At 41.3% G+C, this 17722-nt stretch overlaps 3 protein-coding genes across 3 annotated transcripts; 2 read left to right on the top strand and 1 right to left on the bottom strand.

Moving 5' to 3' along the window:
- Positions 1-1735: 1735 nt before the first annotated feature.
- Positions 1736-5442, top strand: badb (BCL2 associated agonist of cell death b). Its single transcript, XM_080840007.1, has 4 exons — positions 1736-1852; positions 2665-2796; positions 4900-5108; positions 5295-5442. The coding sequence occupies exons 2-4, from the start codon at positions 2673-2675 to the stop codon at positions 5430-5432; spliced, it is 471 nt and encodes a 156-aa protein (XP_080696133.1). The 5' UTR covers positions 1736-1852; positions 2665-2672; the 3' UTR covers positions 5433-5442.
- Positions 5443-10360: 4918 nt separating this feature from the next.
- On the bottom strand, positions 10361-11603 carry LOC308366331 (glyoxal reductase). The gene is made up of 2 exons (XM_080840006.1): positions 11566-11603; positions 10361-11239 (listed from the first exon to the last, which is right to left on the bottom strand). The coding sequence occupies exons 1-2, from the start codon at positions 11581-11583 to the stop codon at positions 10373-10375; spliced, it is 885 nt and encodes a 294-aa protein (XP_080696132.1). The 5' UTR covers positions 11584-11603; the 3' UTR covers positions 10361-10372.
- Positions 11604-12618: 1015 nt separating this feature from the next.
- On the top strand, positions 12619-16502 carry majin (membrane anchored junction protein; the record flags this gene model as incomplete). Its single annotated transcript, XM_080839513.1, has 10 exons — positions 12619-12719; positions 12810-12855; positions 12982-13057; positions 13286-13408; positions 13500-13528; positions 14005-14138; positions 15133-15184; positions 15587-15644; positions 15843-15915; positions 16466-16502. 10 exons carry the CDS (start codon positions 12619-12621, stop codon positions 16500-16502), a joined length of 729 nt encoding a protein of 242 aa, XP_080695639.1.
- Between the last annotated feature and the right edge of the window lie 1220 nt (positions 16503-17722).

The following is a 17722-nucleotide window of genomic DNA, read 5'->3' as shown; positions in this document are numbered from 1 at the left end:
GGTACGATATTTCGCCATTTCCAATCTGGCACCTTTCGGCTTCCATTAGTAACTAGTATCTTTTCCACATGCAGATGTCATGTGCTGTTATTAACAATGCAACTAGTGACTTGTTGCATTGTTAACAACAGCACATTACACAGATGGCATGTGCTGTTGTAAACACTAGTTGCATTGTTTACAACAGCACATGACATCTGCGTGTGGAAAAGATGGCAAAACCTTGTTGCAGGGGGAGGGAGCGGGGTCATCTGTATGCTATACTCTACCACGCCCCCTCCCCTGTGACAAAGTTTCCTCTTTTTCTCAAACTCAAATATGGTCATCCTATGTTATTGATATAAGATTTCCACCCATGCTCATCTCATGTGTGTGTGTGATGAAACCCTATAGGCTAATAAATGAATGCATACATGTATTATTGATAAATTGCTAGATGAATGAATAAATAAAATAATTAAAGTCAAGATAACAACAATTATCATTAAAGCATTTTATTCATGCCTAACATGTGGGTTAGCAGATGTATTATTAGTAGTAGTAAGATGCGCTATCATGTGCCTTCGCCATTGGGTCGGCCCTCCCGGGCGCTAATGGTACAGTCCAACCACAGAAATGGAAAATTAGTTTTGAGTCGTGTTTTTCTCTTATTCAAAAATCTAATTCTGAAATGGCAACCAAATAGTGAACAATTAAACATGAAACTGATACACAATTATTTATTCACGAAGTAAAACAAAATGAACAATGAAACTTTTAAACCCATGAAAAACGTCTGCCTGCTTTGATCTGTCTGCTTTTTTGTTACACTGCAAAGAAAATGCAACTGAATATTACAAGCATTATGCAATAGGTACAATGAAATCAATTGTATCAATACAGTGATGTAACGTAGTTACGACGGGCCCAGGTGCAGGCTATTGTGAAGGGCCCTATAGTCAGTGGCGTTTTACAGTCCCGTACCCCCTTTTTTTCATGTTTGTAACCACCGCCACGCCCCTCCCCCGCGCAAATATTCTGCCTATAACACTTGAAACTGTGAAGTTGTCAGGGTGGATCACTAACCACCGCCGCCATGCTTCCTTCCCCCGCACACATATTCCGCCTTCAGACTTTTTAGATTGACGTTATTATGCCTATGGCCCACGACTACGGGCCCCCGAGTCCCACGGGCCCAGGTGAATCCGCACCTGCTGCCCCCCCTTTAGTTACGGACCTGTATCAATAACAATTGTCACTATATTAACTATATTATATTGTCACTATTCTGTGCGTAGCATAATTGACCAGTGTGTATATTTATAACAACAATGTAATAGTTTAGAGATTGCAGATCTTATTGTAATACTACTGCCTAGGCCTACATTCTGCCGATAACAAAACCTTTATTTTCATAAACATGAAGTCATTATGCATTACTTCAGCCTGCAGCCATATTTCTGTAGACTGTTTCATGCTGCAAACCAACCTTTTATCAATATTGGTCGGGACGAGTGGATTTGCTAACATACAAGTATGTTGTTAATGTAGTAGGCTTATAACATGGCAGCAGAACATACTACATTTGTTTTACAGATAAAGACTGGGTATGGCAAAGAAAGCCTGTCTTAGCTAGCCTGCGCAGGACGAAGTGCCAACTGGCTCCAATGATGTCATCAGGCAGGCTGCTGATGTACCATCCTACTCTCCGCGAAGACGTGTGTGATAGGCTGAGCGCAGGGTGCCGAGACAGTTGAGCAAGAACAGGAGGACAACTTGAGACATCAAGCAACAACAGCAACGAAAGGACAAAAAACACAAGTTAAACACTTGATATTGTCGCACGATCATTGTAAACTGCCAAAATAATCAGGTAAGTGTGGTCATTTTTGAGCGTGTTTTATGAAATAAGAAATCTTGGTCATTAGCCGACTCCAGGCGCGTTTTGACAGTTGCTCTCTGGATATCGATTGGATTCTACTACTCCGTCCGGACGATACTTCATGACTCCTGTTAAACCACTGTCAGTAGTTAGCATTTCGACTTGGTAAGATAACAAAGCGATAAACTAACACGGAAAGTGTTACATGTAGTGACAGTGTAATGGTGAACAACCCATTTGGACTTGGCCATTAGTAAAACAACAGGAAGTAATGTTTCGGTGTATAGCTTCATGCACCGCCAAGACTATAGGCTGGTTCTCGATGACTTCTAATAATTGACTATGAACAGGCCTCACTGACAACAAAACCTGTTGTGTAATACGCGGCCTTACGTTGCATTCGTGCACTTACGTTGCATTCGTGCATCACCAAATTACTGTGGGTTGATTTGCCTTAAAACACGTTCAATCATGACAAACTAATAGTAGAAAGATCCATCTGGTTAAGGCTGTGTGTGGCGCCACAGGCTCCAATGTTCCAACCAAGGTGCTGGAACATAGGAAAAAATATTTACCCATTTTTACCAGGCATATTACTTCTGTCAGAGTTTAGAGGACAACAGTTGGCAGATTCACTATTATATGCATTATTATATGCATTATATTGCAGTGCACCACATTCAGTATTACAAAGTTTGTGAGAGTCTCATCATACTTTTAATTTCTTTCATTTTAACCAATGCTTCTCTAACTCTGTCTAAGTCAAATCCTTGGATTGCTTTGCTTTTTGGTGTTCTTTTAAGATGTAACAATGGCCCTGATGTTTCACATATCTGATCCCGACTCTGACACACCAGAGGAAGGTCGAGTCAAAACAGAGGCCACAAAGGTGCCACCCTCTGGAGGCACTCTGCAAATACCTGGCCACAAAGCAGGTAAGCGCACCTGTAGTTTGTTCTGTGATTGTATGCGTGTAGATATGAAAATGAGGATCTTAATCCTCAATGTGTCTTCCGAGGCCTAAATAAATAAATAAATCAATCAATATTGGTACCATGTCGCATATATTGTTTCAGACGTTTTAGAAGATGCAATACCAAGCTTTTAGATGCCAGGGATTTTGAAGGATTTTAAGGACCTTACACCAAATAACCTCAGGCACTTTCTGTAAATCTCGTACCCACATCTGTAAGGCAGCACATAAGCTTGGATGTTTATGAACTGAATGGCGAAGGCTGTTGTGTTTTGAATCCACCCTAATTTTGGATTTACTCCCTTTTCCACTCTCCATGTATCCAATTCTGCACCTATCACTTGAGGGGCATCCTGACAACTGTCAGTTCCCAGACCAAATGATGTCACACTTACAGCTGTGATGTGCAGTTAGGACACATTGCCACTCTCCACTAGAAATATGAAGCCATGCCCAGTGATATGCTAACACCACAGACCACAGTCATGTTTTTAATTCCAAGACTACATTAACTGCATTCCTAACTGTCCCTGCAAATGCAAAACCAAATACAATATACAACAAATGATCAATAATGTATATTCTGGTATGCTGTAAAGGCCTCACATGTTGTTACCTGATTTGTTCATGGGACAGATTAAATGGATTCAGTGTTCTTAACAGGACCTATAATATTAATTTTCAATGGTCATAATCTTATTTTTGAGGTCTACTAGCAAAGATTTACATGCTTCAATGTTCCAAAAACAAAATTTTTCCTTGCACCTTATCATTCTGCCTTCACCTCTATTCCTCTTCTGTCTGAAATGCTCTCCCAGAGCCCCTCCCATCCCGATAAACCCAGTGTCTCTGAAAGTGGTTTATATGGCAGATATTTAGTCCCTTTGCCATGTTCTTTGGGCTTTGTAACTTTGCAGAATATTTACATGTAGAAAAAGCTTTATAACACACCAAAGGGACCGCAAAAGCATACTAGGTCCTCTTTAACATATCAGCACCTTGCATGGTTTATTTGTATGTTACGTTACTGTGAAAAAACAGGATGATCACTGCAAAAAAAGATGTAGTTTGTGGCGGCGGCCACCCCAGGTAGTAAATAGTTCAGGCGCCAGGCAGGCCTAAAATCCTGCCACTTAACCGAGGTGTACTACTGTCAGCAATTTAACGAAAATAAGTGATTGCAAATACGTAAGTATACAACTCAAAAGAGTTGATTCAAACGTACATAGTGCTTATTTAATAAATAACCAACAATAAACACACTATCAAAAATCACAAATATCACCCCCTTAATCCCACGTTAAGGCAAACATGAAATAAACAAAACATTGTACATTAAACAGACGGTGTGTGTGCGTTTGTATGTGTGGGTGCGTGCGTGTAAGGTTATGTGCGTTTATGTAGTGTGAAGCAGCTTGAGAGTCAGGAAGTATGAGCAAGGTGCTCTCCAGTCACGGCACGTCGTTTGAAACCAAGGATCTGCCCTGGTCCTATGAGAATAGAACGGCAGGTTTGGCGAACAATTTGAACCAGCGTGAGGGAATTCCGGGATTTCCAATGTCGGCTTCTCAGTGTGGTTTTTCCGTGACTCGTCGGGAGAACTTCTCCAGACCACGAACTCCAGCACTCTTCGCGACAGGAAATATGTCCCATATCCAATTCACTATTAGAACTCCTCCAGGCTCAACTTGGACTCTCTTGCTCCTTACGTGGCTGTGTCGGCGTCAGTGTCTGTTGTTTGTCACTCTCACTGACTTTACAAACCCGCCATTGATTCTGTGATCACCCTTTATTCAGCACACCACTCCCATATTGACGTGACTGACGTAAATTGGCAATTACGTGTGTGACTAAAAGTAGCAGGATTATGTACTCTGCTAAAAGTTGCAGGCTTAATATCTAGCAAAGTATAACTATTTAACTGTCAGTTAGTGTTTTTATGATGTGCACTGAAATAAGTTCACCCAAAGAGACAATTTAAACACATGTTTTTGCTGCAGAGTACAACAGCAGTGCTCAGAAGTTTACAGGTTGAATCCATGTTTTGCCCTCTCTCACCCTACAGGAAAACTGTCTACAAGGCACCGGGTTAACTCTGAAGACCAGACCTCTCGAAAGACTGCATCTGAACATGAAGATGACGGTTTTGACTCTGATGACACACCATTCCGGGGTCGCTCCCGCTCAGCTCCCCCTGCCCTCTGGGCTGCCAAAAAGTATGGCCAGCAGCTAAGGAGAATGAGCGATGAGTTCGACACCCTGCTAGTCACAGCGGTAAGGTTTAGCCATTTAAAAAAAAAAAAACAGGTTAAAAAAATGTGTTGGATAAAATAAAGGCTGACTATGCTCAGTCACCTGGCTGCTTTGAAAATGTGAAATGTACAAACACCGTGTCGGGCTAGTGTGAATAAGGAACAACATGAACAACAGAAGGTTAAAGTGTGACCTTTAACCCTCCAGGAGATGAGACGGGTCCAGAGTGCAGGGTCAGCCCGGCAGATGCGTAAATCCTCCAGCTGGTTTCCCTCCTTCTGGAGCCACAAAGAGACAGAAGTGGATGCAAGCATCACGGACTCAGAGACCTTCACCTCTGAATGAGGATGAGCACAACCATGGCCAGGGAAAAGAGTAGGCCACCAACGAATGCACTGAAACCTCAGAGAAACCTCTATACACTATCTCCCAGCGTAAGGCCCTTCACCTTGCCACTCAGACAGACCTTCCACAGCTCTTTTCATGCCTCCTGAACATTGTGCACACACTATGCAAGGACAGATTGAGGCCTTGACAGGAGCATTAAGGATAAAACATAGTTGATCCTGCAACAATCTATTGGAAGACTTTGGAGAGGTGTGGATTCAGAAACTGCTACTTTTACAATAGTGCTTACTACGCAAGCATGGCTGAAAAGTTAGAGAAAGGATTAGAATGGTCTTGGGAGCAAACTATGAGTGGACCAGGAGAACTGTTGGGCATTATTCCATCGGATGTTGATTTGTAAGACCGCAATCATTTGGCCAATTCAAATTTGAATCTGAATTACAATCTGAAGTGCCTATACTAAACACATCTTCCAAAGCAATGGGTAAAACCACTAAAATGACAACCTGTGGTATATGGCAAACTACATTTAACCTACTGTTCAAAAGCTGGAATCACTGAGAAGGTGTTTTTATATTTTTGAAGTAAAATCCTAATTGATCTGTAGTGAGAGCAGGGTGATCCTATGGTGTGGGCAACGTTTGGAAGACAGTTTAGCAACTAGGCTAAGGTATACAAGACTGCAATGGTTGCAACTGGAGATTCAGCCACCACATTGATATTTCAGTTGGAAATAATAATTTCTCACCTTGTCAATGTGTTTGATATTTTCTATTCATTTAGCAACTTGATGAACTTAACTTTGATCGATAATAACATGAGCCTTCATGGAAAATGTGACATTTTGTCAGTGATTCCAAACATTTAGGGCTGTATTCACAAAGCTTCTTAAGACCAAAAGTGGCTTCTAACTAGGGGTGGGGGGGAAAAATCGATTAATCGATTTTTCTCGATTCTTTCTAAAACGAGTTGTCTTGATTCAGAAAAGTTATAATCGATTTTGTAATTTAAATGTTTTTTTTTTACACATCCATTTTATGTTACATTATATTAAAGATGAATTATCGATTATCAATCCAAACCGATAAAACGATTATTGATGCATTTCGACTAATAAATCATTGGAGTTTGCAACTCAGAGTCTAAAATCACTTCTTACTTCGTGTTTGATAATTAAAGAAAATCAACAGATGAATTACCTTCTCTATTTGCTTTATTAGAGAAAAAGCTTTTTCTTGTCACAATTTTGACTTTCTATGAGCAATGCAATAATCGATGCAGCTTGCATTTCAACATAAAATGGATGTGTAAAAAACAACAAAAAAAAAAACATTTATGTTGAGGTCGATAATCGGTTTAAAATCGATAATCGGTTTAAAATCGATAATCAATTTAAAATCGATAATCGATTTAGAATCGAATCGTTGACCTCTGAATCGGAATCGAATCGTGAGGTGCCAGAGATTCCCACCCCTACTCCTAACTCCTAAAAGTGGGCGTCAGTAATGAACTTAACTTTGATCGATAATAATATTTTGTCAGTGATTCCAAACATTTAGGGCTGTATTCACAAAGCTTTTTAAGACTAAAAGTGGCTCCTAACTCCTAAAAGTGGGCGTCAGTCTATCTTTTGCACTGCTAGAGTAATTTAAAGTCCCTTAGCGCTAAAAGTAGCACGTATGTCTGGGAGAACTAATAAGCAGTCGACCATACACTAGAAGACTCTGAAAAGACTTTTAAAAGACTTAAGTTTGACAACCTCTCATATCTAGTGTTTAGACACAAACTATGATTTTGCAAAGACTTGCAGGGTCACTATTTGCAAGACTGCAACTAGATTCCTTTTGAGATTATCTCCCATCATTGTCCTGGTGGAAATTTACAGGAAAATAAACTGTTGAACAATGGAGCAGAAACAAAAGCAGCTTTTAGGAAGAAGAGACACTCTTGCTCCCTCAACGGAGTCTCTTCTATGTCTATCTACCCCCCACAGATGTTCCTGTACCTGCTTTGCTGCTTCCTGTTTGGTGCTGGAGAGAGTTCACCTATTGGTTGCTGACAATGTCCACGTCACTATAAGTATGAGCCTAGACTAAAACCTTATGATGATATTAAACACGGTTGATTTTATCGGAAACGTCCGCTATAATAACCACTTCACTACAAACGATTACGATGATGGGAGCACGCCACAACTCAAACAAAACTCGGATACCGGACATTTGTCTGTGATAGTGAAATTACTGTCAGGAGCCTTGGTGTAAGGCCGGCAAAAGAGCCACTTGTTTGGGACAAATGTAAAACAGCAGTTAGTATCATTCCACATTACAATGTTTTGAAAGCAGATGCAGAATTACTGAAAAGATACTGTCTCAATCGCGAGGAAATAATAAGGGATGCAATACGTTACCAACCAACTGAAACAACTGACTGTGCTGAAATTAAATGGAACGTTTTGTTGTACAAATGAACTGTTTACACAAAGGTGTCATCATAAGATGCTCTGTTGGCAGTGTATTCCATTTCATTTGTAGTCTTATTTATTTATCATTTCTTGGGATAGGCTTTGAAGCACAGACCGGTCACACGTCAACCAATCACAGAGGTCATTGTAAGCAAGCAAGTCTTTATAGGGTAGTCCCGCCCCTCAGTAGCCATCTTGGAAACGCTTTCTGTCACCTATGGCTATTTCAGGCAAACAACATCAGGCACCGATCTAAATGAATGGGGAGCGATTCATAACTCCACATAGGATGGTCAACCAGCAATTAAAAGTACATCATGTGAATCCAGGGATTCATGAGAAAACTTGTAGTTAGAAACTTTCATTGCGACTGAGGAGTACTCTCAGTAGTAAGATCAAATGCTTTGTAGATATGGGCCCAGTCCAGAACAGTATATATTTGTAACTGTATGTACTCCACCCTGCATCGGGGTCATGTCTTATGATTGTCCTGCCCTGACTTATTTCCCTTTACTGACTGACACACTATACATTATCCCTTTCATACACCAACATTGATGAACAGGGGAATGAAGTCAGATATTTGACAAGAGCTTTTCATTGTAAATCTTCGCCAGTGCCTCTGGAGCATTTTTACTTACCCACACTTTTCTAATTTAAAAATGTTTCATACATTCACACTAAAATACACTCACAAATCAAGGAAACAACTTTTGTAAATTAGGTTTATCCTGAATTCCCTATTAATTGAGGTGATTCATATTCTAGGCCTATAGCCTACTTCTGTATAGCCTGACGATGTCATACTCATGATTCTAGTCAGAATATGAGTCTGATACCGAACCATTGGGCTTTGATTATGGGGTGTGTTTCAACGAACCAGGAAAGAAAATGCCTATTCGCTGAATTGGATACCTAGAACCAATCAGAGCAACGTAGTATTATCATCTGATAGATTAAACTTTTACCTGATCCCGTAGGAAGGACGGCAAAAACATCTTTTCAATCGACAAATGCCTTGATCGCGTTTCTCTGTTCCTCTTTCAAAATGAATGCGCTGTCAATGTCTGTTGAGATATGCCTGCTCACGTTAATTAATTAGCATTAAGGCTACAAGCTACCGTTTGTTTCAATGGGTTTTTTGTGTACACGTTAGCAATGATCTAACAATAATGGTCTAGATAGCTTAAGTTAAGACAAACAATACTCTGCAACATCCGTGTTGCACATGCACAACTAACCGAGTCATTGTAGACATTAAAAAGTCGTGTAGATAGCTTAATTCACATAAAATATTCCCCACTAAGCACTCGAGACGCGGCCATCTTGGTCGGAGATCGAATCTACCGGTTAATTCAACTCAAGCGTTGGTATCTGTCCATCAACGTATAAAGCCCGCCCTGACAATTTGATTGGTCCGGTTTGATCCTACCGATGAAACTCTCTCCCAATTAGCCCAGAGCCAGACCAAATCTCCCTGACCAAAAATTTTGTGGGCGGGGTTTGGGCTGGTATCCAGGCTAATTTCTGTACATAGTGGTATTTTAATAATATGAATTAAAAATAAGGTGAATTGTCAAAAACAGGGTAACAGAACATATTTTCTACACAGTAATTTTATATTTAACATAATACATTGTTTTAGTACCAGATCTGAGGAGCATGATTTTAATGTATATGTTATCCACCCAAGTTTTTCATCTGTCCTCAGCACTGTGGGTAAGATTTTGAGTAGGCTGTAGGGAAAAACATCTGGAGAATTTGGGCTTTTTTCTTTGCTTTGTCAGTGCAGGTTTCCTTTTCACTGTTTCTGGCATGCATAACTTTGCATTAAAAATATATGATACCAGTCACATTACAAGACGCCCTTTGTTAGAACAACTAGGCCTGCATTTCCACCTAATGCTATGAGGGCTGTGTGATTTAAGAGCACCTGAGCAGGAAGATCAAGACTACATTCAGAAACAGACAAAGACCTCAGACATTACTTAAGCACTTGCTAAGTATATTGTGTTTTAAGTGGGGAATGTTTAACCCGTTTTGTGAGCTTATTTTCATGTTTTTGAAATATGTAACTTGTAAGTTGTAAATTTGCCTCATCGTGTTTTGAAACTATTGTTGGTGTTTTGTATAATAAATAAATGACATGAAATGAAAAGCATCTGAGGAATTTAGTTTTAGAGTATTCCAATTACTGGCAGCACAAATACTAAACGTAAATCTAGAATGAAGTATGACAATGGGCTGCATTGTTGAAGGACAAAAATAAATCAATGTGTAATAAATATGGATGAAATCCTATTCATTTTATGCATCACATACTGTCAGTTCATGCATCTCATAATGCCGTCATCGGATCATCAGACTGTTAAGACTGGCTCATTTTAAGACACATTTAGTAGTTTGTGTGCAAACAGTTCATACAGTACATCAAGTTTTGACTTAAAATCTTATTTGAGAATGTTTGCTCTCTCTATGCCACAGAAGTTGGATCCCAACAGAACCTCAGCCCCTTGTCCAGGCCAGTCAGTTTCTCCATGTCCTCCTGAGTCAGCTCAAAGTCAAACAGCAGCCCATTCTCCTGCACCCTACTGGGATTACATGATTTGGGCAGCACAGGTACGCCTTGCTGTACTGCCCACCTCAGCAGCACCTGAGCTACTGTCCTCCCGCACCCTTTAGCCACCTCCAGCAAAGTAGGGTCTGAGAGTAGTGCCCCTGTGCCCAATGAAGAGTAGGCCTGGAAGCACACTTCCCTCTGGGCACACAGAGCCCTCAGTTCTCGCTGGACGAGCCTGGGATGGAACTCTACCTGCAGGACTGCAGGAGCCACCTTGCAGCTTGCCAGCAACTCCTCAAGGTGGCGTACGGTGTAGTTTGATACCCCTATGGCCCGGAACTTTCCACAGCTATGGAATTCCTCCAGGGCCATCCAACTTTGCGCACGATTAGCACTGTTCTGTGGGTCCTCCACGTGTAAGCCTTGTGTGCCGGGCCAGTGTACCAAGAACAAATCAATATACTCCAGTCCCAGTTGATCCAGGCTGCGCTGACATGCTTCAGGAGTCTTGTGGCCTTGGTCTCGAGGTCCCAGCTTGCTGGTGACAAAAATATCAGCCCGCGAAAGCCCATGCTTTGGCAGCAGTTCACGGAGTGCCTTTCCTATCTCCACTTCGTTGCGGTACACAGCAGCTGTATCGAAATGACGATAACCTGCAGCAAGAGCTGCATCCACAGTCAACATTATGTTCTCTAAGCCACGGAGTTTAAAGGTGCCCAGGCCTACAAGCGGCATCTGGGAACCTGTATTCAGCAGAACGGAACGCTGCTGGTCAGACATCTGTGAACAAAATGGTGATTAAGCAAAATGCAACTTAAGTTTACTATTTGTGTGACAGCCACACAACACACAGCCTACATTAGTTATCTTAAATATAAACATGTGATCAAGAGGCTAGACTAAAGGATTCAGAAACAAGAAGCCTATAACGTTCCTCCATGTGGGATCAGACTTCTCTACTGCTTATTAAACCAAACTGTAAGTTCACGTCGAACAGATAGTAGGTATCCGGGGAAGTAGTCCGTTCAGTTGACCTAAACTGTTATTCTCACGTTACCTACCCTACACTATTATCTTGCACGTTTGCAATTGTAATGTCTACTTACTTTGTATTTTTCCTTCATGCATTAGATTCTTCTTTGAAGAGATTCACATTTCTATGAACTTGCTCACCACTACCGTCATGCGTGAATTTGCAAGATCATGTGACACGAACAAGGTGGGTGGGACTGAACCCGAGGCAAACCAATCCTGACGAGCAGCCAGCATAGACTATGCTGTTGATTGGATATCGTTTAAACCAATGCAACTTCTGAAAAGAGCCGGGAAGTCGAAAACGACCTGCGGTTTGAGGAAAAATATATTGCACTTATTGTGGTTTGTCAGTGAAGACATTTCACTGTAATTATCCTTAACTTCGTGTACCATTACATTGTGCAGGCTACCTCGATAATATTCCGAACTTTGCTACTTTGTACATGTAGCTACTGTTGAAGATTCAACTTTTACAGCTAACTGAGGTAGCTTCTTGTGTTGAAAGATTGTAAGGTTATTGAATGCTAGCTAAAGTTAACTTAAGATAGCTCGCAAGGACAATTTGATGACCCTAATGCCTGGTATAACTAGTGACTGGTACAACTTAAATGTTAGGTATGGGTAACAAACACATTGACTAAAATTAATGTATAGCATTTACCTCAGCTACCATTTGGTATTGATATCTTAGGGGGTGCGAAACTATTTGAAACATTTAACCTATGGCTTGACATCATAGGTCGGATGTGGTCGGATGTGAATGGGTAGGACATACAACTGAGACTACTATACTGTCATTACTTGCATAAATGGCTACTTACTATGAATAACATTTCATGGAGTTTGAATACATTCATCACAAATGTTATGACTTGACTGTTAAGTGTAAAATGTTGTTCTACCTACTGAAGCACATACATTATTATTGTAATGAACAACAAACAAAAACACACTTGGACCTCTTTAGCGAGTCAGAGCCCAAGTAGCTTGGCATAGATATTCCGTTAGTTAATGACTGTCATTATTATGATCAACAAAACTACTTGAAGTATATTACCCCAAAATCATAAGTATAATTTGATTTCTGGTCTTGGTGTTCCGTGTATCTGTACAGCAGTACCATCATGCCAGTGCAGGCCTTCTCCTTCCCGGTCCCAGAGACCAGGTTCCTTCAGGCCGGTCGACGCGTATTCAAGTTCAAGATCACTCGTGGTGGCAACTACAGGCAAGGGAGCCAGGGGTTTTGAAGTTGTTGTTTTTTGGTAGGAAGTATAAATAAAAATAAATTCTACTTGTGTTCTCCATTTTCTCTTAGTGGCGAGGACATGACGTATGAGGATTTTGTGAATGAGGAGCTAGAGGTAAGCTATTGATAAGCAGGGATATGCTGTCCTCAAACCAGACATGACACCATACAAAAAAGAAGTAAACAGTTGCCATCATTTCTTTTAATCGCTTGCTTTAAAATCTTCATTACTGTCTTGTAGGATGCCATTCGCATTGTTCTTGCCAGTTTGGATACCCTTCAACCATTTGCAACTAAACACTTCAATGTCTTTCCCTGTAAGGATAGGAGTGGTAGTATTTTTTAGATTACAATTTCATAGGGAAGAGATTATCTTAGTTAGAGATTAAACATATTCTCTACTTGCTAATCAGTAGCATCTTTTATTGTTGTGAAGTTTGTTTCCTTGCAAATGTGCAAGGATTGTTTTCTCAGTGTTAGATGATACATCGGTAGGGACTGTGGTTTCCTCTGGACAAAATCAAACTTGTGATATTATGAAATAGATAAGTGCAGATGGGAGCGAGTGTCAAAACTACGCTTTGAACTGAATAGCATAAAGCTGTCTCCATACCCCTACCTCATCACGCTGTATGTGGAACCACGTCTTCACAGCCACGGACCTACAGGTAGGAAACACTGGCCTCGAACTTGTTATCCTTTCCAAAGACCAAACACATCCATCAGTCATGTCTTTTCTGTTGTGCTTTTACTAAGCAGGCAGGCAAACGGGGGACTGGGATGTCACTGTAAGTGTTTCCTCTTTTTCCTCAGTTAGTTTGCATTTTTATCAGAAACTTGAATACTGTCATGAACGCTGATGTTAATATTGGCAAAAATATTTTTTTTTTATAAAAACTTGGTATTGTGGGTTGAAGATGGCTCAAAACGGCATCTACTGTTTTAAATCAGTCCTGGACTTTGTAAGGCCAACCAATTGTTACATACATACATTAAGAAATTAATTTGTTGCCTCCTTATTCATTTCATTTGCTGATCGAGACTCATCATTCACAGGAGTACACGTCCCCCTGCCCAGCTCCACTCTGCCACCCCTCTCAGCCCCTTGCCCACTTTTTAGCATTTTTCAAATATATGCAGCGGGTGGAGTTAGTTAGGCTCAGAGTCAGGGTTTAACATACACTTTAAGTGTGTGCAATAACATATAATGAGAAAACTATATATACATATATATATATGAACTATTGTCTCCTCTGCTCAATAGGACTCAAAACAGGATGCGTCTCCATGCCTCTCTAGCCCTTGCAGACCAAGGAAACGCAGTAAGAAGGAACAGCCACCAGAGAGCGCCCTTCTACAACCCAGCACTGATACACCCAACCAACAAAGCTGCCATCAGTGAGTACCATGTGTACTCTGTGTGTGTATGAGTGCGTTTGGTGGGAAGGGAGGTTTTCCTCTCACCTTGTGTGTGAGCATCACCCTTGCTTCGTATTCCTTGTTGTGATCTTCCTTATTTTCAGTCTTCATTCTCAGAGTCTCCTGTGACTACAATGGTGTCAGTCTATGTCATATGGCCCTGTTATGAAACAGGCTGACTGGGCCTCTGTTCTCGACTTTATCGACTTTTCTTCACCCACTGGGCTGCAGATAATAATTTAGTTCCTAGAAAAGCTCCTGTTGCACACGTCCACTCAGGCGTGAAGTGGAAGTCCAGTGAGGGGACAGGGGAGCACTTGCTCCTGAGGCAGTCACTTATAGGATGTTCTGGCCCACTGGTTTACAGTGATTCAGACGAGAGCTTGCTCCCTTCAGAAATAGGGACTTCCACATGTAGTGTTCTGTGAGTCTTTGGGAGTTGGGCTGTGAGATTGCAGACGTGCCCGTGCTGGGCCTTTTGTTTTCTTATTCAATGTGCTGGAAATGGCAACAGGAATGGGACGTGTCAGTCTGGAGCCCACAAATCAAGACACCTCTCTTTCTCCTCTTCCCCCTTTTTTGTTTGTTTCTCTTTCTTGACTGTTCTCTGCCTCTCCTGTGTAAAGCACAGTCATGCTTCCAAAGCAATTAATGAGCACACAATTTAACACAGAGAAATCCTGACTCATAATAAGAGGGAGACAAAAATAAGTCCACTGAAATAGTACATCTCGCCTTCTGTCTCTCTCTCTCTCCCCCTCTCGCTCTCTCTCCCTCTCTCTCTCTCTCTCTCTCTCTCCCCCTCTCGCTCTCTATCCCTCTCTATCGCTCTCTATATCTCTCTCACTCTCTCTATCTCTCTCTCTCTCTCGCTCTCTATATCTCTCTCACTATATCTCTATCCCTCTCTCCCCCTATCGCTATCTCTCCCTCTCTCTCTATCTCTCTCCCTCTCTCTCTCTTTATTTCTCAGGGACTCTCCAGAGCGAGCTGATGATGCAGAAGCAATAGTGTATGACAGTAAGGTAAGGTCTTGTCTGTGTGTCTCAGTTCTAAATCATGCTTTATTGGCGCTGCAGGGCACTCAAACTGACACATTAGCCCAGTAAGGCGCAATAACTGGCATGATTATGTTAATTATAGCATCAGATTAAAAATAAAGCTGGGAAAGATTCATATATTTTTAGAGAAGGTGATATGCAGCACATGTTCAAATGTGCAGAAGTATGTGTGTCGCTTAACCACCTTCTCTCTGTCTCTGTCTCTATCTCTCACAATGCTTCGGCATTTCTTTTGATGAATTTAAATAATTGATCAGTCAGTTTATCCGTCAGTTAATCGGTCAGTAAATGTGATAGTTTCTCAGTGCTTAGGATATATACGCTTACTGAATACGCACTCTCCCCATCTCTCTGTCTGTCTGTCAGGTTAATACTGGATTAGAAGAGTGTTTGAACAGCACACCAGATGAACACCGTTCAGGAGGTAAAGAAACATATTGCAGCGAGAGAAATCCAACTTCTCACATGTCGAATATTACATGAGCAGGGCAGAGGTGTTTTATCATACTATTATATGGGTTTACATAACATAGCATAGCATAGTCTATCTAAATGGTTTGAGGACAAATTAAGACATTTTACATTACAGAGCTGTCTCACCACTACACCATTCACATTACAGAGCTGCCTTGTGGTTCAGTGGAGCAAAAATCACCAGAAGAGGACAACCCTAACTTAGTGACTCGCCTGGCCAGGTAAAGGCCATAATGTCCATGAGTGTGCCCGTGTCCATGGTCTTGTGGGCAGATGTTAAGGCCATAATGTCCATGAGTGTGCCCGTGTCCATGGTCTTGTGGGCAGATGTTAAGGTCATAATGTCCATGAGTGTGCCTGTGTGTCCGTGGTCTTGTGGGCAGATGTTAAGGCCATAATGTCCATGAGTGTGCCCGTGTCCATGGTCTTGTGGGCAGATGTTAAGGCCATAATGTTCATATCTGTGCCCCTGTGTCCGTGGTCTTGTGGGCAGATGTTAAGGGCATAATGTCCATTAGTGTGCCCGTGTCCGTGGTCTTGTGGGCAGATGTTAAGGCCATAATGTCCATGAGTGTGCCCGTGTCCATGGTCTTGTGGGCAGATGTTAAGGTCATAATGTCCATGAGTGTGCCCGTGTCCATGGTCTTGTGGGCAGATGTTAAGGTCATAATGTCTATGATTGTGCCCGTGTATCCGTGGTCTTGTGGGCAGATGTTAAGGTGCAAAATGAAGGTCTGGAGTTTGTCCGTTTCTCTTTTTCTCTCTCCACAGGGCAGTGTTTCCCCTCTCACTTTTCTTCAAAAAATGAGCACCACTGGACCTAGGAAGAGGCATTCATAAGTTGTTTCTGTTGTTTTGCAAGATGTTAGGACATACCTCAACATACCAGTTTGTCTAAGATTCCCCTCAGTTTTTAATACGAAAGAAAATTTTGAAATGTTGTCGAAGACAAAAACAATGAACCATGTCTCTTGCCTAATGTGCCTACAGCTACTGAGTCTCTTGTGTGTTTGTATCATATGGACACGAAAGAATGGGTTGTGTTTATATAATTTTATAGTAATAAACATTTTATATGTGTCAAACTATCAGTATTTTTTTTCTTCAAACTGGAAGTGAAATCTACATCTTAGATAAAGAGTCTGTTTGGACTGTTTGGAATTTAAGTGTGTGTAGGAGTGGGAATGCGAGTGTGTTTGTGTATTACAACATTTGAGACACATGGTGCCAGCTCTTATTAGTGGTTAACTTGTCACTTTAGTGTATTCAAGCAGATGACTTCTTATCATGCCATCTCTCACTAACTCCTTTCTTTCTCACACATTCGGCCATTACCAGTTATGAAACGGGCACTAAATGTCAGTTTTTGGCTCAAGGCTTAGTGTTAATACATTATTTTGTCAGGCAATTATCATTGAGATCTATGGAATTGTGATTTGTTGGTTGTTTATTTCCTCACTTTGTCTATATTTAACACTATCCATGTGATTATGGTATGTATGTGGTAGAAGTATACTGCAATATGTCTTCTCCCTTTTCTTTTTTAGTGTCCATCCCTTCTCTGCCCTCTCCTAGCCAGCCTTTTGTGTGCCAACCTGAGGTTGATCCATTCCTCATAAGCAGGGGCTGATAAGGACAATTTGAACATATACGAGCGTATATTATCATGGGATGATAAACCCCATGAGATGTGGCCTGTGGGCTGCCAAGGCCAGCGTCGTTTACTCAAGTGGTTTTGTATTTTCAGGCAGTTTGAAATATCTGTAACCTGGAGACACGGCTGTCTTGAAAAACGATAATATTATGAATATGTCTCCTTCAACTTGTGGGCCAGTTATTCTGGGCAGCATGACGCCAGCCAGCGGAGGCCTTACTGCATCTTTCCCACTCATTAAAATCAATGGCACTTTGCTCTCTTCACCTCATGCCCTTTCACCCTCTCGCGCCTTAGCTCACCTTTCTTCTTCCTCTCTCCTTCACTCTCAAACTTCCTCTCACACTCTCGGGGGGTCCCACCTTAATAGAGAT

Source organism: Sprattus sprattus, assembly GCF_963457725.1.
Source record: "Sprattus sprattus genome assembly, chromosome: 5".
Classification (NCBI taxonomy): Eukaryota; Metazoa; Chordata; class Actinopteri; order Clupeiformes; family Clupeidae; genus Sprattus; species Sprattus sprattus.
The sequence above is the reverse complement of the archived record's forward strand: the minus strand, read 5'-3'. Positions and strand labels throughout refer to the sequence as shown.